Source organism: Anguilla anguilla, chromosome 7, assembly GCF_013347855.1.
Source record: "Anguilla anguilla isolate fAngAng1 chromosome 7, fAngAng1.pri, whole genome shotgun sequence".
In the NCBI taxonomy this organism is placed as follows: domain Eukaryota; kingdom Metazoa; phylum Chordata; class Actinopteri; order Anguilliformes; family Anguillidae; genus Anguilla; species Anguilla anguilla.
Window position 1 is genome coordinate 37,906,417 of NC_049207.1, and position 27,686 is coordinate 37,934,102.

The following is a 27,686-nucleotide window of genomic DNA, read 5'->3' on the forward strand; positions in this document are numbered from 1 at the left end:
TTAATTTTCCCCCCAAATGTCAGTGTTCTAGAACTCCATTGCTGTCAATTACCAGTAGCGAGTGTTACCATCAGCATCAGAATGTTCAGAACATTCTAATTACATATTTATATTTGTGATCTTACATCTTAAAGGGTTAAAATGAAGTTGCACAGCTGTAACAAAAAACAAAACAAAAAAACAAAAAACAAATGTAGCTATGCATCTAAAGCGGTGGGGTGTTGTAGCAGACGCAACATCTAACATTACACAATGATTAATTGTTTTATGAACAGATGTTGTAAATGATATTGGGACCACCTCCCTCCCACTGCTGTTCTCAACTAAATGAACACACAATGAGATATGTGGCAATTGAAGCAGAGATTACAGTCAGGCTAAAGCAGCATGACTTATGAATAAAATACAAACCCTTAAGTATGCAAGTATGAATGGTTACATTGTATGCGCATAGCCCCAGAATACTCTGCATAATAAATGACGGCAATCTGCAGCTCAATTAAAATCCATTATAATCAAGCCTAAATTAAGATGTGCTGGTTGTAAAGGGTGCTTGCTGGTTGTGGGCACCATATACCTTGAAGGCCCTGATTTTACATAAGAGCTCTGCTTTTGACCGTTGAGGTTTTGTCGCAGTTGAACACAGGTTTGTGAGTAACGCGAGGCTCTCTGGAGGAACGGGGCATGACGCTACTGCCGAAAATAAAACGACAAACGCTCACAGGTTTCGACAACTTTCCTTTTTAATTCGGGAAAAAGTCAAGAAAAGAACAAGACTGATAATTTGAACCATGGTCCACCAATATATTCAGAACACAAGAATTTCTTTGAAAACAGTATGGTAGGTGAAAAATGGTATGAGTCAGCGGTTTTCACCTTTTCCTGTTAAGAACGTGGCCTTGCACTTCGATTATGGCCCCCTCTACTGCAAACCTGGAACCGTCCTGGATAATTATGGCCCTTTTTCCACTACAGAACAGAAACCAGGCTGACCTGTTATAGCCCTCCCTCACTGTACAGCTCTGTTCCAGGGGTCATAATGGACCGGCCTGTACACCACCAAATAGAGGCTGCAAACGGGTCAACCTGGTTTCACCTCGACAGTGGAAAGTGGTACGTTCATCCCTATTGGGCGAACGCGTATTAGGGGGGCGGTTTTATAGCTTCCCGCTGACCTGACCGACGCGCAGTGAGAGTTCACCTCCTGCGGTTTTTAGAGACGCCCAGAGGGTACGAGGTCTCCTCTCGTCAGTGCAGAGGCCGACGTCGTGTACCTTAACGACCCTACCTCCCCCTTTGCACATGTACTGCGTCAGGCATCAGTCATACATTAAACGAGACCGGTGGCAAAACTTTGAAGCCGAAGTTACAGCGTTAGGCACGCACTCGATAATACCAAAACGTTAAAAAAAAATGGTGTAAGTGCCGAATCGTGTACAACACGGACGGTTTGAGAAGGATCGGATTTTCTTAATTCACGATGATATGCAAACGGGTCGACAACGTGAGCGCTTTAAAGCGGATTGTGGATTTACCAGGACAAACCTGCTCCATGCTGGATCGCTGACGGCTCGTCAAACCCTGTTGAACCCCCGAATCAATGGACGTAAATCTGGAGACGGACACATTCTGTTCTCAGTGTACACAATGCGAGCAGTGCGCAAGCAGCGTCGTTTATGCTAAATGCTTTTCAATGCGTAGGAAATAAACGACAACTATTCTGCATTCACATTCACGTTCTTCAACTAATAATGCCATAAATCACGTGGCTAGCCCCCAAATGATCACACAAATTAAGCGACAAAATCTAATTTCAAAAGAAATTTACTTAATTTCAAATTTAGAGCTTCCGAAAAGTAAAAGCAACTAAAAAGCATCTACCATTTGCCTTTTTGTATGGCGCACAACACAAAGTTAACATTATAACAATATGAGAATAGCAATATTAACACAGGAAAAACAGGATAAGAAAAAAAAAAGGACCGTAATGTATGAAAGGTGGGGAAAGTGCCATGCCGTTGGCTTTCGACATCAGATAGAAATCAATCGGCCTCATGTGAAATTAACATGTCTCTTTGACATTAAGACTTAAAGGAAAACACTCGCTTTTCAATTAACCAACGCACTCGATGCCTGTTCACACATCGACTCTCTTTCCTTTTTTTTTAAATTCTTTTGAAAACGGTTCTCGTGTCCTATAAAGTATTAAAGTGTGCGCTGACTGAAAGTTTCAAACGATACGATAATGTGAAAACCTGACAGAATGAGCACGGCCTCCTTCGCAGCTGTCAGTGAAGGACTACAGAAGAAATACGGGGGGGGGGGGGGGGGGGGGGGGATCTATTTCCACATAACCGCCTCAGGTATCGGACAATTACTCGGGTTCATCCCCTTTCTCCACGCTAAAGCTGCCTTTGCGGAGCACGGACAACGCTCAGAAATATACACATTCAGCGTTGACACATTATTTACAATTTACACAAACGTCTCTGCCTTCCGAAGGTCGCGCGGAAGCCTCGGCGAAGATAGTGCAAGATTACGACCCGCTCCGGACCGAAGAACTACACCGCGGCCGACGAGATTTCGATCGCAAACCACGAGAAAATCAAACCAAAACGAGAAAACGCAGCTCTGAAGGCATGCGTGGACATACCTCTGCTTTTTTAAAAAAAACGATCACGCTCCTGTGATGTTTTATCACAGCTTCGGTGTGCAGGTTACCCCAATCTACAAAACTATAATCAAGTTATGTATGGCAACGGTGGATTCATTTATACTAGATTAAATGATAACTAAATGATAACTGGTTCATTTGACCACCAGACTGACTTGCAAAGCTTGGGATTTGAAAGGCGAGCTGCACAGAACACTTATTTCGTATCCTTAAGTGGCCGGTGCTTCACGGCACTTTCGCATGACTGAACGTTAAGTTTAAACCGTTTACCGTTAAACCTCAGGACGGGAAATCTTTTGAGCGGTGAGAAGCAATTAGCCTAACGTCGTCCGTTTCGCTGAGCGCACAGTAAGTAAAAAGGTGGAAGGAGAGATGGTCAAGGCATTCAACCTGGAATCCAGCGTCACCATAGTCCAGAACTCTATCAAAACACAACTCAGAGGGGACACAGCAGGAAGCAGGTACAGAATTTAAAAAAATAATAAAATAAAAAATTTAAATGAAACAGGATTTAAAATTACATTTTGACCGTAAACTCTCCAGTTAGTTACTTTTTCTCAAGGTCTGCACAAAGGTCCAAAGTTGTTTGATGACCTGAAAGAGAAGAAAGGGAGAGGAGGAGGAGGGGAAAAGTAATTATGAAGCAAATCTTGAAGACCTGTTCCACTGCGGCAAATCGTTTACCGAGCTTTAATGCTGAGAGGATTGCCACACGCTGGCAGAACAACACAGTGAGTGTACATGACCGGAGCCTCGACAGAAAAAGGATCTCGCGGCTGGCTCGCAAACAAACGCGGTCTGCGGGCGTTTGCGTGTGCTCGAACCAGCGCTTTCATCTCTCAAAGCGGTTTCCCTCACCCCCCCCCCACCTATATGATGACACTGCTCTCCTAAATTGGGTTTTTTGTACATAACACGCTGCATGATTCACCCTGAATGGCTGCCTCGTTAAAAGGTTTAAGGTTTCTGACAATTCACTTTTTTTCTTCCCTTAAACCTAATCCTGTAAAAGTACAGTAACTCTGCCATTCAGGCAAACCAGAGTGGCTAGGCTACAGCTAGGCGTTTACCTATTAACCCTTTGAATAGCAGATGTGTAGGAATGTTTTCTTAATTCGGTGTTCTAGAACTCCAGAAGGGAAATGAACCTTTATTTGCCTTTATTCATTAATGCCAAAAATATGCATACTGGAAATGGACAAATCCCAAAAAAAAGCATGCCTTTATACTGAAAGGATGCAAATTTAATTTCAATACAGAGATGTATTTAACAGCAACGGAAAGGTTGAAAACAAGGGGGCATGTCACCATCATCATCCCATGACGCATCAAAACATGTGACTTTTCCATGGGAGAGGATCAAAGTCTGAGTGAAAACTGAGTGCATTTAGGCACAATAGAAAATGCTCTATGCAGCGCCAGCCCTCCCCTCCCAATTGGCAAACGGCCTCGAAGCAGAGCGAGAGCCAGGTACGCTTCACATACCTCCAGCCATTTCATTAGGCTACAGAACACGTCTCTGTGAGAGCAGATGCCGGAAAAGACTGCGGCATAAAAATAGTGGCATGAAATAAAATATACTTAAAATTTTTTTTAAATGGTAGACGCTGAAATAGTCTTGCTGTCTCCCTTGGCCAAACACCAAGTTTTCAGTAGGCGGGGTTAACTGGATACGTCACTGAAACGCTACGAGCAATGAAATCCTTTCTACTGTAATATGTAAATGACACTCTTGCCACTTTCGTGCAGGTAAGCTCAATTGTAAATGCGCAAGCGTTGTGCCTTCTATGGTTGCAGAAAAACAAAAATACTTTTATTTTTTTTTCAAACAAGAAATGGGTTTTTATCTCTGAAGGCTCAGGAGCACTGTAATATTGCAATAACGGCAATAGTTAATATTTGTAGTGCCCAATCTCACAAGGAGAACTTCAACTATCTACAAAAACAATGTGGCTTTGCTAAAAAAGTGCTAGTTTTGCTAGTGCAGTGCCTTCCCTCCCTCCCAACTGCTGCTGCTAGTGACGCTAGTCTCCTGGTGGTCGCAGAACAGACGCATGATGGATCGGAAAGTAGGCCTACCGTTAGCTAGTGACAGCTGTCAAGCTTAGATGTGTGAAATCTTTCTTTATTTGGGTGTAATGTGCAGTTTAAGGCTGCTGTTGTGTCTAATGCTAGTGTACATTAGCTCAGTGTTACAATGTTATTACACATTGAATGACCTGCAGGTTCAAATGTATGATGGTAAAGCCTAGCTTATGTTGCTTTCTTTCGTGTTGTCAGGTAGACACCCACCCTGTCCTTATCTGCTTGATAATCCAATAGTGTTTTTTACAATTTAATGGTTATAATTGGGTTTAAAACTTGAAAGAAATTTTAAGAAGACAATCAATTGTCACTTATGGGGATATAAACACAACCCAGTTTCCTGAACCATTAAAAGAAGAAATAATTTTTTTTTTTTAATACTATGAATGAACGAACAAATGTGCTTGCTTCAGTGGCTGTCCATTAAGTACTGATGTATAAAACAGCTGAAATGTGTGCTTCCTATGCAACGTCTTACCGGTGCGAGGAACGCCGCTCACGATACTTACGTTTTTATCCGGGATCTTGAAACAATTTCTGGCGAAATTCTCAAACTTCTGTTCCGTTTTTGGAAGAGCTTTTCCCTGGTGGAAAAGAAAAGAATTAGGTTTATGATCATTTTAGGATCATTTTTTTAATCAATTTTAGGATCGTTATCATTTAGGATGCAAGGCATTTCTGAAATTGTTGGCTGGTTTGAAGTGAACAAAACATGCTGCAAAATATAATGTTAAATAAAGCTTTTTGGCCTGAGAAATTTTCACTCATCGCAAACACAACCGGTGGAAATTGTACAGTGAATTTGAAGAGGAGGCACACCAAAATACTGAATACTCAGCATCATCTGGACATCCTCACTGTAGTAACTAGGCACCAGATTGAGGCTGAAAGCTTAGCACTAATGTGACTAATGTCACATACGAGTGTATGGGTGTGAAAGCGCTCTTCCCTGGGTGTGTGTCAGCGCAAGTGTAATTCGACAGGGTGATTATCAAGTGAGTGAATATATTCCACAGAATTCAGGAATTAGGGTAGCACAGCGTTGTAGACGTTACTACAGTTGAAACTGTACGGCTCCGTCTCTTACCACTATGCAACTTTGAACACTAACGGAACAAGGCTTCCAAGCTGGCTAATCGTAATGACCAGGAAATGATTCAACAAATTTAGTTTGCTCATACAGTGAAGAATTGTTAAATTCCGCCAGGCTGTTCTGTCAGCAGACCGATCACAAGCAATGAACCTAATCTACCGAAGTTAATATATGTGCACTCTCTAACGTTCTAAAACAGCTTTACATGGAGGTAGTAGTCACCACATTTAAATATAAAAAAAGGTTCTGTGACATGAATTTTGAGACATCATTGACTTTATTACTATATTTAAAATTGTATGGCTAAACCTCTTAAGTACCTCCCACAACCTTCCACTACCACACTTCAACTAAACACGTTATTTTAAGGAGACTTATTCCTAGTTTTCAGTTGCATCAGTTCCATTTTTACATGCCGGTAGTTTTCGCAGCATTTAATAATTTAAAATATTTTAACTTAACAGGATATTGTTTTAAGGTGTTGTGACATTTGTAGTTCCCCACTGGCACAAACAAAAACAGGATGTGACTTATTTTAATACTGAACTGTTGAATGCATAGGCAATACTGTTCTCAGTTAAAATAATGAAATTATTCATATTCACCGATAATTTCATCCCGATTTAACGATTACTCAAATTTATTTTTGTCCCAGGCATGATCATTAATCAGGTCTAAAAATACCATCGAGGAAGTTTTATTTAGCCTTAATTTAATTTGGTCCGATATTCCCCATTCACTCTCATGGGGAACTCCAATGTTTTGCGCTCAACATACACAACATGGCTTACCTTCCGGGGCTACACAGTTTAGGTTGCCTGAAGGAGTCTGTCCTGTCTAGTTAAATATGTATTTCAATAGCGAGTAACCGCAGACTGTGAGCAGAGACGAGCAGGACTGGTGCCAAACTCGACTGCTTACAAACAGTTCCACACAGATACTTTGAACTACTGCGATCATGGACAGGGTCGTATGGCAAGATCTGCACAGCTGAGGTACCCTGTCATTGCTGCTCGCAGCCACATTTTACTTTTTCCTTTTTCAAAGCTGAGCTGGTGTTACGGTGCCAATTTGAACAAGAACAGAAAAGGGTGGCTTGACTCACCTCCTTGGCAAGGGTGCTTAGTTTGCTCTTGAAGTCGCTCACTGTAAGTGGTTTAGGGAATGTACCAGCTCCAGACTTGTCTTTGCCCCCTCCTGCTACCTGGGAACAGTAATAAAAGAGATCCATTAATCGCTGTTTAATACAACACAATCTGACTCTCCACCAGCTCTGACAAAACGCTTTTCCACAGGGAATGAAAGACAACCACTACTGGGGGAAAAAAAACGCACTGAAGACTATGAGAGCCTTTGAACAGGAAAATAATAGCACTTTTTCTAAAGCATACTTTTATTCAAAAGAAAGGTATAGCATCAGCATACAATTCAAGAGCGTAGTTTTTTTTTTCTGCCCCCCCCCCCCCCCCGCATTTTTCCCCCCAGAACAGTCCCGATACTGTCAACATAACAAGGATAAAGAAAAATAGAAATTATATAGAAACAATAATAACTGAAAACAAAAATCTTAAATAATGGATAAAAAGAATTAAGTAAAATATACAGACAGAAAATAAAACAATAAAAAATAAAAATAAAAATATATATATATATGTATATAATAATTTCTAAGACATTACAATTATACAAATATGTGGATAAGAGTACACAATTCATGTTCGAGTTGAGGCATAAACAGAGGTGGGCAATATTTTGTACTTGATCAGGCAGGGAAAACAGTTCAGAGGTAACAGCTGTAGAGAGTAAAGAAAACTTGGAGGAAGGGTGTTTTGGTTCTCAAAGTATGACAACAAAGGGTTATAAATAATAGCACTTTTAGACACTATACATAAATGGATAAACACAAGAAAGCTTACATTCAAGAAAAATACATTTAAGACAGATGGACAAAAGGCATCACCAGATGACCTGACCTCACAGAAATACACTGAGTAATAGCTGACAGACTGATTTCCAGGGAACCTACCAGTTGTACGAAATGAATGAATACTTTTCTTGAAGAAGACTAAAAACCAGTGGTAGTGTTGAGGGCAGTGTTAAGTACTTAACACACACAAATGGAAAAGCCCTCAAAATTGTTTGTAAATGCACAACACATCCTGCAGCCAAAAAAATAAAATTGTCCTTGAAGTTCGCAAAAAATGATTTAAAAGTTAAACAAGAAAAGTAGCTTTTCTGTAAAGACATCTAATTTCAGTTCGCAAAAAAATTAAACACTGTTTGAAGACCCACCTTTCACCTTTCAAAACTTTTTTCAGACAGTCATTTGCAGAGTTTCAGACCTGGAGAACCAACTCCTCCCCTGAGAGAACAGTAGAAATCCCATGATTCATAGCTTTGCAGATGTAGTGGCAAATCTTTGTAAAATAGGTGATGCAGTGGAAACAAAAATATTTTCTGAATTCTGTTTGAACTTGTGGCAACCATTGGTTGGCTTCCTAAGTATTCAACATTTCCTTACACTAATTTGAGCTAAAATTGTTTTTTTTTTAAATATTTCATCTTTTAAAAGTAAATAGAGTTCAAAACTGAAAAACAATGTACAAAATCCATGCCCACCGAGACTCAAAACCTGTTTCAACCTTTCAAAACTGGGCTTTCAACGTTTCAAAGCCCTTTTTCCAAATGATCGAACTGTGATGTTGCCTTAACAGCGTACCAGACCGTATCCCTGTTGGAAGAAATATGTCTTCCCATTAGGGTAGCAGCGGTGGACAATGGGGGTTAAAGCCATTCACATTGCTCCCGGGATAAAGCCGCTGTGTTCGTACCGACTCCCGCGTTCTGACTGGCTAGTTTCGTGCGGAGGGCTGAGGAGGGATTAAAGCTCGGGGACGCCAAGGACAATTACTCTCTCGCTCACTCCATCTTGCTGGGGTACAAATGATAATTTAGCTGCCTTCCGAGCAGGAGTGGACACGTCTGGGCCTAGCATCGAGCTAACGTGCTGTGGGCCAGGGTGCGGACGACGTTATGCGCACCGGTTCACGTGCGCCACGACACAAACAAACCAGCTGTTATATTTATATACATTTCAGATACTTCATTTGTGAATATATCATATGTGAAATTGTTCAACTCAACCCCCTATGTAACCCATTCCCACACCCCACGACGTATGCCGTAAGTAAAATCAGGTGTCATTTGCCTGTTCCCGTTTTGTATATATACCTTAAATGTTCTTATCTCACAGTTTTGTTTTCTACGTATATAATCCTTTCAGATGAGCACCACTGTTTTCGTGACTTTTCTTGAATGCCACTGTACCGGACCGCTTCACCACAGTACGGGTTGCACATTTATTGACCCAAATATTCTCAGAGCTTTTTGTTATTCTAACGAGGCTACGAAAGATGACCGATCTAAAGACTTGGACTGAAGCTGAAAGATCCTGGCATGGCGGGAGGGGGAGGTAGCAATTCATCGCCGCGACGCTACGCTAACACTTTATCGGCGGTCGACTACGTTCGGGAGAGACTTGGAAGACGAGCAACAGCGGGAAAGGGCGGGAGGCCGACACAAACGCACACACCCTCGCGCGCGCGTGCGTACGAAGCCCCTGTCGCTCGAGCGGTGACCTGTTCCCGCTCGCGCACGGGCCTCGGAATCCGCTAGCGATTGCAGGGTTTAAAAAAAAAAAAAAAACCGGGCCGGAACGGCTCTCAATTGGAGAGAGAACCTGAACCGGGAACCTGAAACTGGGTTCACACCCCACAGAGTGAACCGTACCGCGACGGGGCTAGTCTGAGGCCTGCACAAGCGTGAACTCGCCCTTCCCTTACGCACCGAGTCTACACGCGTTAGTTTAACCGTGCTCCTCCTCAATACCGCTTCTGGACCACTGCTCTCTCAAATACGTAAATGGTAAATGGACTGCATTTACATAGCGCTTTTATCCAAAGCGCTTTACAATTGATGCCTCTCATTCGCCAGAGCAGTTAGGGGTTAGGTGCCTTGCTCAAGGACACTTCGACACGCCCAGGGCGGGGTTTGAACCAGCAACCCTACGACTGCCAGACAATCGGTCTTACCTCCTGAGCTATGTCGCCCCCACCTCAGCCCCACGTCAGCTGGATACCAACATGGTTACTGCAAAACCATGGGTTAAAATACACGTGTACACTGAATTCCTGAGCTGTTATGGAATTAATTTATTTAATTCTTTTTTTTTTTTAAATACCAAACATTTTCCAATTTCGGGGCTTGCGAAAATGTGACCTGGCCAGAACCAGACACATGCCATCAGGTTCCGGTGAATTTGGTTTGGTACCCAGGGCTATACTGCTTTTCAGATAGTGTGCTCTTCTTACAACCACTTCCTAGAAATGGATATCTGTGTATTCAAACCTCAGTACATTTTACCTTAAACTAACCAAAAAGGTAGAGGCATAAATTTTTATCTTCAAACCAAAAAAAAAATGCAGTTGTTAACATTCATACATTGCTTAAGTTAATTGTGTGAAGCAACTTGCATTAGCTGCTCAGCATCTTTGTCATAGAAATAAGGGCTTGTAAGGGTGTGGGGGATGCAGGTGGGGAGGGTGATATTTTCGAAAGATGACAAAACAGACTAGACCTGAGACTGACAGTGGTGGAGGGGTACAGGTTCACACGGGCACAAGTGCAGGGATCATGCACTTCAGAAATGAATCGTGAAGGTTCTGGCCTGAGGTAGAGGAAGACTGTACACTGCATCCTGCGTAACATCACCAGCCAAAAAAACGAAATACAGGAGCAAGCCGTAAGCGACCAGACCAACCAGACTTTCTCTGAACAGCTGAACTCGACCTGCTGTTCGCGTATGGCCGCCTGGGTCCATACGGTCCGCCAAAACTGAAGAACAAAGTCAAAAAGGGCCGGGGGGGGGGGGGAGAACGAACCACTGCTCCACTCCACTCTCCTTCTCTTCGCACTGAGTGCAGCAATCTGCTCTTTCCTCTTTTAGAGATTGACATGTGCCGGGGCAGATCAAAAGACATCAAAATTAGAGGACATGCTCCCACACCTCCGCGAAGGGGAGGAGGAACGACGAGAGAGGAAAGAAAAGAAAAAAAAGAAAAAGAATAGTCACGCTCGCGCACACGCCGCTGGCCCCGCTCCAGCAAGGCCTGTCCCGCTGAACTCTCCCGACGGGACAGCTGCGGAACCCAAAACAGCTGAGAAACAGACACCCCAGGGCGGGCCTCCCTTTTTGATCTGCGGCAGACTGCTGATTACAGGTACCGCGGCGACCCGTGACTTTATTCCGATGGCACGCTATCATTTAATGCAATTACCCTTGCCCCGAATCACCCCGGTTAGGATACTGGCACCTCTCCGGGCCACGTCAGCCGTGGCAGCAGCGGTCACGGTCATCACCAAACAGTTTTTCCCGGCGGTGGCGGCGGGGGGGGGGGGGGGTGGGGGAGGTAGGAATGTATTTTGGATAACTCGTGGACACATCGAGCGAACTTAAGAATCGCTACATGCAGAACGAATCATGAAATAATGAACTGACCTTGATGAACTAATAATTGTATCTATACTTACAGCTTAGATGAATCAGTGGTACACGAGACCTGAATCACTGAATCGCGATGTACGAAACGCGACGGGTCGCACTGCGTAGCTACAGGCAGAGAGCTGGAGGCTCGCTCTCGTATGAAAACGATGTATTTCACGGTCGTTAACGTGACAAATGCAATTTCGTTTGGGAAGTCGTGCCAAACTTGTCATTTGTAATTACTAGCCACTTTCAAATGACCCCGCCACCCACATCAAAGCGTCAGCCGCTGAAGAGCGGCGCGGGTGTAATTGGACGGCGATTAATCGATTATCATCAACTACGAGTCACGCCGTCTCTAATGGACCCCAGGTGTGACGGCGGCTGCTACTGACGGCCTTCGCGGCCCTGTCATCCCTCCTGACGCGGTAGAGCTGTCATTAGCGCCTCCGAGCCCTCCGTCGGCTTCCTGTCCTTCATCTACATTACATTACATTACATTACAGGCATTTAGCAGACGCTCTTATCCAGAGCGACTTACACAACTTTTACATAGCATTTTACATTGTATCCATTTATACAGCAGGATATATACTGAAGCAATGCAGGTTCAGTACCTTGCTCAAGGGTACAACGGCAGTGTCCTATCCGGGAATCGAACCTGCGACCTTTCGGTTACAAGCGCAGTTCCTTACCCACTGTGCCACACTCCGAGTCGCGTCTGAGACACCGAGAGCTCGCTCTCTGACGGATCGCCGGGAGAGCTCGCCGTACGCCGGCGCTCGTTTTCCCCTCGCCCCTGGGCGCGAGCCAAAAGGCGCGGCGGGCATTCCGAGGCGGATTAGCGGCCGCTCGCCCCGGCTCCTTGAGGCTCTCTCTCCTCCGCTAATTGTCGCGCGGGGGCAGCCCGAGGAGCCTTTCAGAATGTGCGGATGGCGTGACGCCGGCTTCTGGCGGGCGTCCCCCCCCCCCGCTGGGGGGCGCGTAGAGGGAGGAATGCTCTCACGCGGCGCCCTAGCGTCACCCCCCACCCCCCCCCCCCCACCCCTCCACTGAAGGCCCTGCGACCGCTGGATTAGCCCGCAACCTGTACCGACATAAAAAAAAAAAGCGTAGTGCGGTAATGAGCGCTAACGTGAATGAGCGGTGTACGCTGAGGATGGCGGGGCGGTTGGGGGGGGGTTGGGGGGGGGGTTGGCGAGTGGCGGGCTAAACCCGCAGGAGGCTCGTCGGCCGTCAATGAGCCGATAATCCTCCACCCGGCTTTAACGGCCCCGGGGCCCGCACCTCCACGTGGTCATTACGGGCCCCGGCCGCCCTGAAAGCCAGCCTCGAGGGGGAGGGGGGGGCGGGGGGGGTCGTATCCGCTCAATGAGCCGGAGCCCCCGCTCTCGCTTTTAATGACGCGCTTTCTCACGCGGCTCAATTGAGTCTCGCCGAGCGTCGCAACGGGGACGAGGCCTGGCGGGCGGGGGAGCGTCGCCAGGTGATTATGCGCTCGTGAGCGACGGGGGGGAGAGAGAGGAGGAATTCGCGGGGGAGTTCCGCGGCTGTTCTGGTATCAAAGGAGGCGTGCGATCCTAAGATCCGGGGGAACGGCTGTGATTCTGGGCGCGCTGTCGAGAGGTGAGCTGCTGCACGTCGTGGAGCGGGGGTGGGCGGAGGTTCAAACCAGGCCCTGGGGGGACAGGGTGACAAAGGTCAGATCTGTTTATTTAGCTCAAACTACAGGTTGCGCAGGAGGGCTAATCGGCGCTAATTGCAGCTAATTGCTGCTGGTTTAACTCCCTGCCGGTTTAACTCTTCTCTGAAACGGCGTGCTTGCCGGTCAGCTGCTTGACGAGAGCCGCAAAAATAGCCGGAAACTCCCAAGTGTGGCAGTCGAAAAGGCGGCTATTCGCTCAATGAAATTTGACCACCCTGCCAACAACAGGGGCTTAAAATAGTCTCCTCATTCATTCACATATACAGTTCTCAAAAATATTTTTAAGAAAAATCCAGTTGTGGAATAGCGAGGACATGGTAGGACGTGTACATAAAACACACACACACACACAAACACCAAGACTGCAGACTATTTCTGTACAGAGCAACATTTAAAACTGGCAAAGAACGCATGTTTTCCGAGCAGCCCGCATTGAAACCCAGACAGCAAATTAAATCCTCAAACTGAGTGTTTGAGAATCGTCGGGCCGCCAGCGACTCGTCTAGTCCGCTAGACTCGCGTCGTCTTCCCCAGCGCTTACATTTACGGGCGAGGCAAACGTCGATCGATAACGCTGACGATATCTTTCCGACCGACCGATGGGAGCCAGAACAGCGTTTGTATTCTTCTCTCCAGGGTGCGGTCGGCACAACCGAAATGGGTTCCCGTAACAACAGCGACCGATGCGATGATTATGGAGACGGGCAGAAGGGAAGAAGAGGAGAAAAACGGACTGCGAACGGGCCGTTTTAGCGCTGCTCGTAAAAGAAGAAGAAGGAAAAACCGGGTCCCCAGAGCTTCCAAAGCGCTAACGAGGTGATGATTGTGATTTATGGCTGCGGTTTTGGGAGCGACCTGCGGTGACGTCGGGGTTCGTGTGACCGCGTTCCGCTGGCTGCCGTTTGTCGGACCGACGCGAGCGATGCTTGCTGGCTGCCCTGGCTTCTGAATGCACGGCGTGCGTCTGTGACCGCAACGCCATGGAACCAAGATGCCCTTCGCCGACAGAGAAACCAGTTTCTTTTTTGGGGGTACTCCATTTTCTTTTTTCGCTGCTGGATTTCCTTGTTCAGGGATGCTTTTCTCCCATGTGAAAAAGCATCACAATACACGGATTTTGATTCAGTAGCTGATTCATTTCATTACGTCACTGACATCCGAGCTAAGAAATTGGGAGTTTATAAACTCAAGGAGCAGTAGAACAAAAACATTCAAAAACATAAAAACGAGACACATCAACAGCAAAACATGTCAAAACGTGCAAACATACCAACACGCATGAGCACCAGGAGTGTTAATTTATAAATTAAAAAAAAAAACACTTGAGCGTGAAAATTTACATTTGAACGCGAAAGAAAAAAAAAATCCACCCTGTCTTTATTGCAGCCCTCTTCCTTTCAACCGGAGTCGCGTTAAAAAAAATTAATCTTGCATTTTTGAGCCTCCTCTGTTGAAAACGTAAGTCGCTGGGTCATTCGGGGTTGCTGCAATGCTGTTATTTGACGGACACGGCATTTTAATTTCATCGCAGGTTCGTTGGAGCGATCGGCAAAAGTGTCCTTTCCTCCACCGGGAATATATTGAGAATAAAGAGATTCACAATGGCCTCTTTGCAAGTGGACCATCTGGTGTTTTTGGTAAATAACCTGCATGCTTAACCAGTTATTTTAACCCTTTCCTTTTTCCATGCTAGCATTTCAGGAGTTCTAGCATTCTGGCAGGATAAATTAAAAACCGACCTTAGGTCCCGCTCCAAAAACGTCAAAGAAAGTACGTTTCAGTTTTTAATAGCTTTATTGTAAATTACCCATCAAGATCAAAATTCTTCAGTCATTTCTCGAAATTGTTTGCTTTAATTTTAAGAAAATCACGATAAGTGTACTTTATCTTAAAAGGCATTTTCAATGTTAATGTTAACACTTCCCCCCCCCCAACTTGACAGCGTTCATGTTCAAATAAAATGTACCTACACTAGTTACGTCTTTGTTGTATTGGTTTGCCATCTTGTGGACATAACACGCAATTAACACAGCCCGAAGGATAGTCAAATTCTGGCATGTAATTCAGCTTTTAAAAATGTTATGTATATTTCAATATAAACCAGACCCAGTGGCTGGTTTAACAGAAAGTTATCTTTCAGACCCTGCTCTGGTCAAACCCAAAATTTCACAGCACTTCGTTTCAGGTCTATCGCAAGACAGAAAAATTAAACGCACTGTTACTCTTGAGTAGGAATGAGTATTGTTTAAATTTTGCCGATACCGAGGCTAAAACAATACTTCCAAAACGATGCCAGTGTATAAACGGTGTCTGAACCGATACCGTCTTTAAAATACAGAACAAACGACAAACTAAAACATTGTTTTTTTTTTTGTGAAGGCAAAGATAAATAATTGAACTGTTTTATTTAACTGTTTAAATGATACTTAACACTCACAATTTACACCGTTTTCATTTTTGGCATTCTGACCGAGTTCAAGGTTATCTAGTTTGCTAAAGGGACCAGCTGTCACTGACCGAGTTGACAGCGAGTTTAACGCTAGCTAGTGAAGGCGCGCGGCACCGAAACGAGCCACCGAAATCTGTGTTGCGATTCGGTCCAGTAGGTATCGGTCGTGTCCATAGTGGCGCCAGGTTTTGGCACTCAACCGTACTCGTGAGATGGCTAAGGTCAGGCCGTCCGCGCAAGGGAATCTGTCTGGAACCGCCAAATTCAAAAGATTCCTTTTTCGGGCTGAATGATTTCCGGCGCCGGGCCTACCTTAGCCTGGGGCTTTCCTGTCGGGACGCCCGATTTCCCTGGCGAGCCGTTCTCCCGGGACGGGCCTTTAGACTTCTTCTCTGGGGTACTGTCGCTCTGTATAGAAGAAAAAGGAAAACAGCGTGGTGCCGTCACACAGGGAGCACGATACACACATCGTTCGTGGTTTTACAGTAGTAAGCTGCGGGTCAGCTTCCCGTAACCAACTGCTAGTTACGCCACACTGCATAACCAGAACAGCAAAGCAAAATGACTGTGAGAAGTTCAGAGGGAGGTATTGACGTCCGGTCCATTTTGGAAAACTGCACCTTAACACATATATAATTTGAAGGTCGATCTCTTGGCTGGTTCCGACATTTTTGGGCTGCCTCTTTTGGGACGGGGTCCACGAACGTTCTTTAAATCAGGAAGGATGTTTGGCGCGCGCGCACACGCGCATTTAGCTGTGATGCGGTTTCAGAAACCGTGCGCGAGCGAGACGCTGGTCTCGATCCAGAAGCGGCTGATCCCCGTTTTTGTCAGCAAGGGAAGCGGCTCGTGCACAGCGAGCGGAGCACGACGGAGTGAGACTAAGGAGACGGAAGGCAGGAGGGGAGAGATGGAGTAGTAAAAAAAATTAATGAACTGAGGACAAACATAACAGAAAGTCTCAGCAGCAAGTGAGAACAAGTGCTCAAAAAAATATAATACTTTTTTAAAAATTAAAAAAATATATATTTTTTTTTAAATACGTGCATATGTGCACCAGCCTGCTTTGGTGTCTGCCTGGCATGGGTCCACACACACACACACACACACACACACACATATACACACATACACACACATACTGTATGTACACAGCAGGATGCACAAACAAACCAGGCGCACGTAGGGACCAGGTCAAAATGAGAGAAAAGGTGATGGGGGGGGGGGGGGGGGGGGGGGGGTTGTAGTTCAGATAAAGAGAAACAAAATAGGTAAAGAAAAATGGAAGAAAAAAAGGTTGGGGAAAAGAGGGTGGGAAAGAGAGACGGAGAAACGGGAGACCAAGAGGAGGAGAGGGAGGGAGGGAGTGGGAATTCCCAGTGCTTGTTCTGTGCCATGTTTTTGAACAGGGTGCAGGGACTCTGGGTGCGCATTTTCTCCGTCGGTGTGTAGCCAGGGAAATAGCAAGCTTAGAGGGAGATTACAGAGCAGACGTCCCGTCATTACTCTTGAGACCCTGTGTTTTAACTGCGCGGAAACCAGATGCGCGAGCCAGAAAAAGATGAAAAGTCAACCCTACACACCCGCATTCGAAGCTCCTCGCTTGGGGTTACGGTACTAGACTGTACAGTTGAGAAATGTTTTAAAAGAAGAAACCAAACAACGTTTTATTCCCCTCCCCACCCCATTAAATCTGGTGAAATCAAAGCCTGCTTTATGAATTTGGCATGACAATCAGGCCACTGACAAATGTATCGAATTGCCCCCAAATGCGCTTAACAGTGGCCGTTGAACAGAATTCTGGACTTTAATAGAGGTACGCTGTCAATGTGTGTCTAACGAATCTCCGTAATCGCTTGCCGTCATTGAACTTAAAACTAGGTAAACGTTCCCAACTAAAACATCAGCGGATGACACCTAGTGGACATTTTAGGCAGTCCATCAAAATAGACCACATCGAAAAGTCAAGTGAATTCAGATCAAATTAAATTCAACACACACTCTATATCCCATGAATAAATAGAATTCTTATAGATTCCAATATAACTAGCTGAAATAAAAAAAAAAAAAACACAGATAGAGGATTTATCCCATGAGAAGGAAGCAGGTGTTGAAGCCCTTTCTGTACAACAACCAATCACTTTCAAGCCAAACAACGATGATCATTTCTACGTCTGCAGCTAGGGAAAGCGCACCCCACAATCTTCCCGGATCCTAAACTGCACACTTGGCTCCTTCACAGCGACCCACTGTTTGTATAGTCGAGTTACGGCATCATATACATTGGTATTATATTCATGTTGCTGCAGTTTATGCTATGCATATGCTTCCTTTGCATTTTCTCTGAAAAGATTCACATTATGCCATTTGCTCTTTTTTATGTGTTGGGAAAATGGCAGAATTGTTTAGATACAGCAAAGAAAATTGTCCATCACAGGCTATGAAGACACTTTTCAACTTTAGTGCTAGGTAAGTGACCTTGCTGCCTCTAGATTCATCATCCCAGAAGGCAGAGGTCAAATAAAAACCAGGACAGTCAAAGATGTTTGTTTTGTCCAGTCATCTCAAAAGTTTGTAAACGGTGAGTAGGTCAGAGGTGCACGTTTTCTAAAAATGAATCCATAAACACGCAAAATCTTCGGTCATTGTGCCATTCTGTAACTACTGGCAATTGCATACGAATTCCGATTAAGTCGGGGTTCTTTTCGACTCGGGTTATATTTAGTCTTGTTTCTACTAAAAGCCAAATACAGTGAACACATACCTTTTTTTGAATTTTGACCAAGGTGGTTTTTGGCGTTTTCCCAGATTCTTCTTCTTCGTCGTCATCTTCATCATCTTCATCATCGTCGTCATCACTGGGAAGAGAGTCCGGATTTCCAATAAATTTCAAAAGCTTATTTTAAAGGTGACAATTGCATTTACACACATTAAAATGTAGGAAGTGTGGTTACTACAACTGAACTTTCATACCAGTTCACATCTTCCACTAACACCAAGTGATTAAAACAAACTCTGACTCAAGATATATTCGGAGCTATTCATTTGCCATAAGCCACTTAAACAGTTTACTCGGGGTGCAGCTACTGGCAAGATGCAAAAGGTGAAGAAAACTCATACTCCTCATCATCATCGTCGTCATCATCATCATCGTCTTCTTCTTCATCCGACTTTACCATTTTCAGTTTCTTCTGCATGGGGACAGCGACCAGACAGGGAGAAAGTTACTGATAAGAAACCACTGGGGTATGCAATAACCAATGGGCAGCCAAATGATCCAATCACAGGGAATCGCTACGCTAGGCCACGCCCCCGGAATGGGCGACGAAGCGCATACCGGCAAGGGAGCCTTCCCCGAGGTTGAGTTTGATGGCCTCTTCAAGGGTGATGTGTTGTTTTCTTCCTCCTCATCCTCCTCTTCGTCATCAGAATCCTTCACGCCTGCAGACGGATGGGAAGACATTGCATGAACATATGCACAAAGGGAAGGGGGGGGGGGGGGGACATGAACAATGTTCACAGCCTATTTTCATAGGGCAACCAGCATATAACGAGTGATCACAGGTTCAACTGCTCTCCATGACGCTCTGTGCTGTGACTCCATCTCTATCTGTAACCCTCTCTCTGCTCTCCATTTGAATATACATTAAAAATAAAAAGGAGCCCATAAACAATCTACTGATCTACCACTAGAAATGGCAAGATAGGTTGCAATAGAGGTAGATCAGGCATCATTATCCATTGCTAATTCCTGCCTCATCCATACCTGGATGTTTAAATATTACATTTACACGAAAAACCAATTCACTTGGGCGTTGGCCAGTTTTAGCAAGCAGCGAGGACATTAATACAGATCCAAAAAGCATACAAACATTTTGTGGTGTGCGTTATTAGATAAGGTGTATCGCACGCATGGACAGCCGTAGCTGGGCAAGGCATGGAGCACTGTGCCAGCTTCAGTTTCAAAGGGCACGGTCCTGTTCCTGCACAGCCTTTGACCGACGCGAAGCCTTTGAAGAAGCCGCGAGCAGGAGGAGGAAGCCGGGCCTGTAATTCTGCCATCCCCCCGTCATCGCTTTCCCATCACCTGCTCTATGAGCACGGCGGCTAATAGCAGCGTCGCGCCAGGTTTTAGCTGGCATCCCACATTCAAAGGCGGCGCGAGCTATGCCGCAATGCGAAAGCGTGTTTTCTTCAGAGATGATGAGAAGCAGCAATTTCACTGGGCTGTGACCCAGGCTCTTCCCAGAAACCTCTCTAACTCCCCCTGGTGGTGACTGAAAGTGCAGTGCATTGTAAGGGCATGCAGGGACAACACTATCTGTATCTGTTCAACAAACAAAATTATTTTTGGATTTTTGGTAAGGGGGATGCAGACAAATTCTTGCCGAGGCGCACTGTTAACACATGCATCTATGAATGCGTCAAGAAATGTGTTGAAATGAGTCTTATTGTGCATAGCGAATCATGACAGAAGACAACATAATTATGTTGTACCGACAGAAGACATAATTATACAATGCATTATCCGTGCATTTCCAGGTAAGGTTCTGATACCGCCTTTGTACAGTGGAAAATCTAAAAAGATACATCAAGGAAAAAAGTAGGATAAAGTTTGCAAAATACGAGAACAAGTACTCGTTCAAGTGTGTGTGACTAATTTTGAGATTGAAACATCACCAAGAGCAAGACGTAAATATAGTTTTTCATATTAAACAGGAGTAGGGTTATTTTCAAAAACATTGCACATTTTTTCTCACTAAAAGGAGTGCATGGCCTCACACGAACTGTGTTCTCAGTGTTCATTTCACATGCAAAAAAAAAAAGTTTCACATTTTTTGGTGAATCTGTCCGCTGAGGGCTACCCTCAACACGTTCTCAGAAACATTCATTCGGTATCGCTTAAGGTTCAACATAGCATATCAAAATGGCGAGGAATACCATTTAGGGTTGTTTGAAGAAAAAAAAACACATAGGGATCTCTGACATTTCCCAAAACTCTTTGTCCAACCCATGTTCATCTCTGGGGAAACGTCCCGGGTGGCTCTGCAGTAAAGGTACACGCATGCATGAAGATCTGTAACAAGGTTCACCAGACTTCACTTACTGACAAAATGTTGGCCGCTGATGAAGACCGGACCGGATCCAGACTTGAGACGGAATGTGATTGGTGGTGTGATCTCGAAGCCTCCCAAACTCATCTGGGGAAAAAGAATTACAATATCTTCACTTGCAAAGCTACTCTAGCAAAAGGTACTCCAAGCAAAGGTACTCAGGGCTTTTCTAGCATAGTGAATTGGATTTCTATCACTTGTAGCTGCAATTGTAACATTACTCCGATGTGGCGCTTGTATCATAATCAGAACAATGCACCATAAAACGCGCTACCAAAAAACACTAAGCTACAGCACTGTACGTATTGAATGCATGATCAGACGTCGCTCTGAGTTCACTGTGTAAGAACAGGCAAATATTGCTTTCTTTGCCACCTAAGCACATCAGCGGTCATTTTAACACAGGATTCTACATTTTTAACACAGAGACAAAAGGCTGTATAAATAAATACACCACTTTCTATAAATGCAAATATACCATGGCCTTTTTTTAACGATTTACAATGGGCAATGACCCAGACTTGAACCACAACAAACTCCCCGTTTCTTTGAGCCAATCATCTTCGGCGTCTGACATTTGTGTTGTTTATTGATCAAAATATTTACATAGCCATTGGTAGCACTGCAAGATTCAGAATAAACGCTTCAATAAAAAGTCGAAAACGAGATGTTTCATTCTAGCTAGCTTGCTCAACATGAGTAAAAACAGAAATTGCTCTCCAGTGTTTCTTCATATCATTAGCCTTTGTGGCAAAAAATTTGTTCTGATCAGAATGACAAAACATTATTTGTAGCTTTCAAACCACTAATCCATCCCACTTCTGTTACAAGGGTCATAATAAAATAGTGGATGATATACATTTACTGTGTTATTTTTCTGAGTTGGCACATTATGGGGAAAAAATAGCTACCAAATATAGTTATTGTTACCAGAACGCAAGTGCATTCTGCAACGCCTGCATTCCAAAACCTCCATATTCCATGGGCTAGCATGACCACTGCACGTTCAATATTTTCAAAAAAGTTTCCTAAATTACATCCCATCAGTTTAATGTTTTCAACTTTGTAAATATACCCCAAAAATTGGCCAAGCAATTATTTTTAGAAGAGAGTTCAAGAGGAGGAGCAGGTGAAGACTGTAAAGTTATCATGTGATCATTACTGGCTGTTAAAAAAGTATAGATTACATTAATAATGAGATGTGGTAAATTTGATAACATGATCATGTGATCACAAAGTCACATGATGACCACCTCTGCCTCATTTTTAGCCGGGAAAAACCCTGATGCTCTATCAAGACATTGTTCAAAGACTAGGCTCTGGCATTTCATTTCCTTGACACGTGGTCAACAGTATCATAATTTCTCCCATAGCAGAGATTTTTCATAGAATAAAAAATATATATTTTATATTTCCAGGGTAAAAGGGCTTAACTCGTGCCGAAGGCAATTGTTTACTGTGAGACTGAACTGAACACCAGCCCAGCAGCCAAATGCAGGTAAATTGGCTTGTACCAGGCAAACTTTCCCCGCCACTTTGGCAGATATTCTGTACAAATTAAGTTAAACCATTTAATTTAGCACACCACAGATTCCTCTCATTGCTCAGAAGTCTTGCACGAGACTAACAAAAGACTACTGAATAATTCATGAGCTCAATAAGACAGCAAGTCTTTTATTACAGCTGCAGCTAATGGTGCACACAGATCGACTTGAATTAGGAAGAAAATGTAAATTCAATGAGTGAAAAACGGACAGTGGCTGCAGGACAAGAGAACGGTTGTTTTTGACACTGGGGAAGAAACGTCGTTGTGAATGCCAGCCAAATGCCCACGACTACTCAACACATTTCACTCATGATAAGAACAAAGAATTTCACATTTTAAGCCATCAAATTTGTTTAAAAAAAATACCACCAAGATTAACCACCTCTAGAAAGAACTTCACTCTCAGAGTCCAGTGGTCTTATGCTACCATTCAGTCGCAATGCGACTCAAAGCGTACCTGCATTGGCTGGGTATGCATTTCATACCACACACATGCATCCGTTCCAATTAACTAGCAGTCTAACAACATGGCTCAACTGACTACCTCAACACAAGCAAACATTTCTCCCCATACACATTACAATTTACATTGACATTGGTATTTATCCCCTAACTCAGAGACATAAACATCCAATAGGACGTTTACATCGGAGTTAAAAGGATTTCTACATCTATTAAACAGACTAACACATAGCAGCAACACAGCAGCAACAAATGAGTTTAAAACTTGTGACAGTGGCCATCTGCACATAACTGAGTGTGTAACACACAGGTGGTCTTACAGCACCAGAGGCCAGTGGTGATCCTAATGCGCGTGTACATCTGCGTGCTAAATGACCACATGCACCAATGGCTCTCAGCGATGCGATAGCTCACAGGGTGTCAGAAAGACTGGAGAACCTGCCTTCAGCCTTCGTCCAAAAACTACACGCGATCAGCGGTGTACAACAGCCTTGATCCTTTTCCAAAGCCTGCCAGAGGGTGACATTTAGCGCAACGTGCTACTTTGTGGACAGTGAAAGTCCTCTTAGACGCGCAGGACCACGGACGCATAATGCTTCAGGAGTCGCAGGTTCCATTACCTCAGTCCTTCAGATGGGATTTCAAGCATGAGCAGAAGCCCCATTACCAGCACTGTAAGACGCACCGACGTGCCCCCCATCCACGCGTCAACGCCAAATTTCAAAAGCAGAAGAGTAAAACTGCCGGAGCGGTTTTCTGGCAGATCACATCTGAAATATTTTCCTAGGAATATGCCAGAAACTCAATCTGGGTGGACAGCCTTACTTACGCTGGTGCTGGTGCGGAGCATATCGCATAGCGCTGATGTTCGCTCGCAGGGTTGACCGGTGGTTTGAAAAAAATGTGCCATCCTTTCATGAACAACGTTTAGAAAGGACAGTGATATATGACAAAATAACATCCACAGAAATGGGGGCTAATCCGTTTACAGCTTCTTCTTTTTTTTTTTCCATATTCTTCTACATCGATGGGCTCCGCAGTCCGGGATCAAATTCCAACCGTGTCAGTGCCCACTGTGGCCGGTACGGCATAATCAACGATAGTGTCGCGCACTCTCCAAGCTTCTCCTTGGAAAATTGTTTAGCTAGCCCTATTAATCCCTTCAAATACGTACAAACTGTAAGCTGGCCCTGAACAGCTTCCAGTGCTAACAGTCAGATGTATAACTAGCATTACTATTCATAACTATCACAGATATGACAAGAGGGCAAAGATGTTTAGCAAAAAAAACAAAACAACTATAACAGAACAATCTGAACAAGTGTGCAACCTTACACTAGCTCTTAGCAAACAGTTCCACTTAATCAAGTACCCTAATCATCAGCAACCATTATTTCATATACTGTTTAATACCCAATCACAAAAATGTGGATGCCAATTATCGTTCAAATATTCTATGGCTCCAAATTTCACAAATTAAATCCCCCATCCCCCCAACGCCCACATACACACACGCACACACAAAGTACGAGACTGAAGTTATACGCGTGGTCACGAGTTCACTGGCAATATATCTTCAATAGATGCTATATCTAATAATCTAATCTTCAGTCTCCTGGCTATCTGGACCATTCCACGCACTACGTGACACAAGGAAATTACAGTCGTAGGGTGGAAGAGCACTCACAGAGGGGAGTACAGATGGCTTCAGCACGGCCAGCTGGACTTTGGACATCTTGCCGTCGTAAGTCATGCCCTCAATCTCCACCGTGTGAAACTTGTCTTCGGCCTCCGCCCCCAAGCACACCTGCGGGACACAGACAACAGAGCTGAAACGCAAAGCTAAACTCTCAAAACTAAGCTACCATCAATACTCTTCAGCAGGCTATAATAGCTTTGGGGATGATCATCTGTGCAGATGTAGCCACTGCTTTCCCACTTCCCATTCCATATATCAACAGCCAGTTGGCCCAGGTTCACCCATGTGGCATGCCTGAGCCAATCGCAAACGAGTGTGAGTTGCTTCCAGAGAAAAGCAACAAGCCCACTGCTTTCTGACTGAGTGTTGGAGCAGGCAAAATATAAGTGACATACTACTGCAATATTGTAAATAGGCCATCAGTATTTAATGTTGAACAGCAACCCTTAAGCTTTATACATTACATTAAATAAATTATTCACTTGGCATACAGATTAGACCATATGACCAAGCAATTCAACAATAAGCTTCTATACAAAAAGTACTTGCAACACAAACAAATCAGTACAAATACTTAAAACATTAGTGAAATAAATATATTGTCATTTGAAGAAAAGAGAATGAACTGCAACAAGCCCAAAATAAAAGTGATGAACTCCGATAACCAGAATGGGCTGAAGCTCAGTAAGTCCTCTGGGATAGCAGGAGGTACAGCAGATTCCAGTCCTGGAGGGCCGGTATGCGTGCAGGTTTTTGTTTCCACCAATTACCCTGTCTAAATGAGCTACCTGGCTGTACAGACCAACACTGGTTCACTTGTACATAAGATCACAATAAACCGTTTCATATAGGGACACAAGAACAGTCATTGCCAGTCATTCACGCATTTGTCAGAAAAATGTCAGTAAAATGACAGATGGTATAAACGTTAGTGCTAATTAAGTAATTAAGGTCTGAAGCTGGCATGAAAACCTTAATACTGCCCTCGTTGCCAGCTCTGAGATACAATATTGGTTCAGGGAGCCTAAATAAGAGCTGATTTGGTTTTCTGACTGTTGTAGATAGCTCATTCCACCACTGGGGGGGGGAAAGAATCATGACCAGAATTCACATCCCTGAAGATAAACTTGCTTGGTCATCAGAGGTCACAGAGGTCAGACAGGGCTATAGTGTTTGTTTGTTGATAGCTTTCCAATAAAGGGGGGCTGTCCCTTTTCATGTTCAAAAGGCCAGCAGCACAATTTTGATCTAAGATGAGGCATAATAGGTAGGTAACCAAGGGAGGGAGGTGAGCATAGATGAGATGCGAGTATGTTGCTAAATTGCAGGCAAGCCAGGCAGCAGCATTCTGAATAAGTTTGTAATCTTTCCTAAGGCCACTAACGAGGATTCATTCTAAGAGATGAGGAAAAACAGGAAAGCAATAGAAAGAAAAATCACTAAACTAACATTGCAAAATGAAACCATATTTACAAATCCAGCTAAAAAAGGAAATAAATATTGATGAAATCTCACTCGCTCAATGACGATTTTCCGAGTACCTTGTGCCAGTGTATTCTGCAGGCTGGCCTTACCGCTTTGAGTGACAGCTGGTGCTCCGCTTCATCGTCGTCCACTTCGACTTTGTATTCCTTCTTGTCTGGCTTCAGCTCACAGCCTGACAGAAATGATGCATCGTTGTTAAAACAGAATTGTCCAATGCAAAAACATTTGTAGGAGTTGCTTCGCGACAACTCCCAACCCCAACTCCAACCCCCAACCCACACACACACACACCGATGCAACTACAACTACACTGGACATCACAAGTAGAGGAGATAAAATGTATTAGTCAAGGAGCTTTTTATAAGTTTGTCATTATCCATCATCATAATGTATCCCTTGGCTAATATTGGCTTTGTTCATACAAAAATGAACCAGATGCTGAATTTGCATGGCCTACTATAAAACGGCACTGAGACAATGAAGTTTCATGAACTCTATAATCGGTAGAGCTACCAGGGACGGTCAATATCTGGTTTAGGGACAGGTGAAACAGGTGAGACATTACATTGCATACCAGGGTCTTCACTGTTTAGAACGCATTGCAGTGTTGCTATTTTAAAAAGTATGATGGTACATGATTCATGGTTAACAAAAGCTAAAACGGTGATAACTCAAATGGCTCATTCCACTCCCTCCAGTGTTGCGCACAAAACCATAAATCCCGTAATATCATATAGTCCAGCAACACTATCAAGCCAGATTCCACTAGCTATAACAAAGCACTAGCTAGCTGGTTAAGGAGATGCGTAGTTAGCAACATGTCTTGTAATAACCCGTTTGGTCAGCACATTCCCTTCTAAAACGCAGAGAAGGCCATGTCTACTGACCTAACCTGTATCCGCATAGTCTAACGTTACCCAGCAATGGAGCAGAGGAACGTTAGCAAAGTTAGCTAGTAAGCTAGCTAAGTAGAGCTCACTGACACCGATGCCAAGTGTTGTAGTGAGCTAACATTTTTTTTAAAGCAACGCAAATGCTATAAATGTGAATGAACACGTAGCTTGTGCGTTTACTGAGTGTGTGAACGCACTGGCTATCACAATGTGTGCACGTAACGTTAGGAACGGCAGACTCTGAGCAGAACGAGTGGGACAGAGAATCCTAGCCATCTCGACAGATTATACGCGCCGCGTAGTATTTCAGTGTTTATTGAAGTTCTGCTTCGTGTTCCTTGCATTTCAGGTGTGCCGCTAGCTAAAGAGATGACTAACAGTACGAAACTGAATACAGATTCAATTACATATAAATATCGCAAATTGCACTAGTGCTGTTTTCCCCTCTTTGTTAGCTAACGAAGTTAGCCAGCTAAGCTAACTGTTGTCCTACGAGCAGCTCCAAACCCCACACATGTCTTGCAAGCTAGACTGCTTCCATCTAACTTGCTAACAGGCTATGGCTGTTTATCGAAATGCGTGTTGGCGTTGCAAAACCCAACTGCGAAATTAGCTAGCTATACAGGGCACATGGGTCTAACATGCTCACCAAATAAATACATCTGTGGTCTGCTAAAATCTGGGCTGCAGTCTTCCGCCATATCGTTCTTTACGGCTAATTTCAAGGATTCTAGAAAGTGCAATTCGTGAAAGGAAAAAGTACTTAGGTCGGACGTAACTGACAGATGATCTAACGAATAGGATAATATAATTTGCAGTCTTCGGCCAATATTGCCCAATAGTAACAGCGCATGGGCGGGGAACGAAAAGGTCAGTCGGAATTTATATGTAATTTTCACTATATTTTCCTTCAGGTGGCGCTGTCCAACTTTCATGAAT

At 44.1% G+C, this 27,686-nt stretch overlaps 1 protein-coding gene across 1 annotated transcript; it reads right to left on the reverse strand.

Annotated features, from left to right (window-relative positions):
- Positions 1-725: 725 nt before the first annotated feature.
- Positions 726-27,548, reverse strand: npm1b (nucleophosmin 1b). Its single transcript, XM_035426747.1, has 11 exons — positions 27,397-27,548; positions 25,944-26,026; positions 24,358-24,477; positions 20,656-20,749; positions 18,886-18,989; positions 18,669-18,739; positions 18,313-18,406; positions 15,861-15,956; positions 6,958-7,056; positions 5,269-5,343; positions 726-3,268 (listed from the first exon to the last, which is right to left on the reverse strand). Exons 1-11 carry the CDS (start codon positions 27,446-27,448, stop codon positions 3,218-3,220), a joined length of 939 nt encoding a protein of 312 aa, XP_035282638.1. The 5' UTR covers positions 27,449-27,548; the 3' UTR covers positions 726-3,217.
- Between the last annotated feature and the right edge of the window lie 138 nt (positions 27,549-27,686).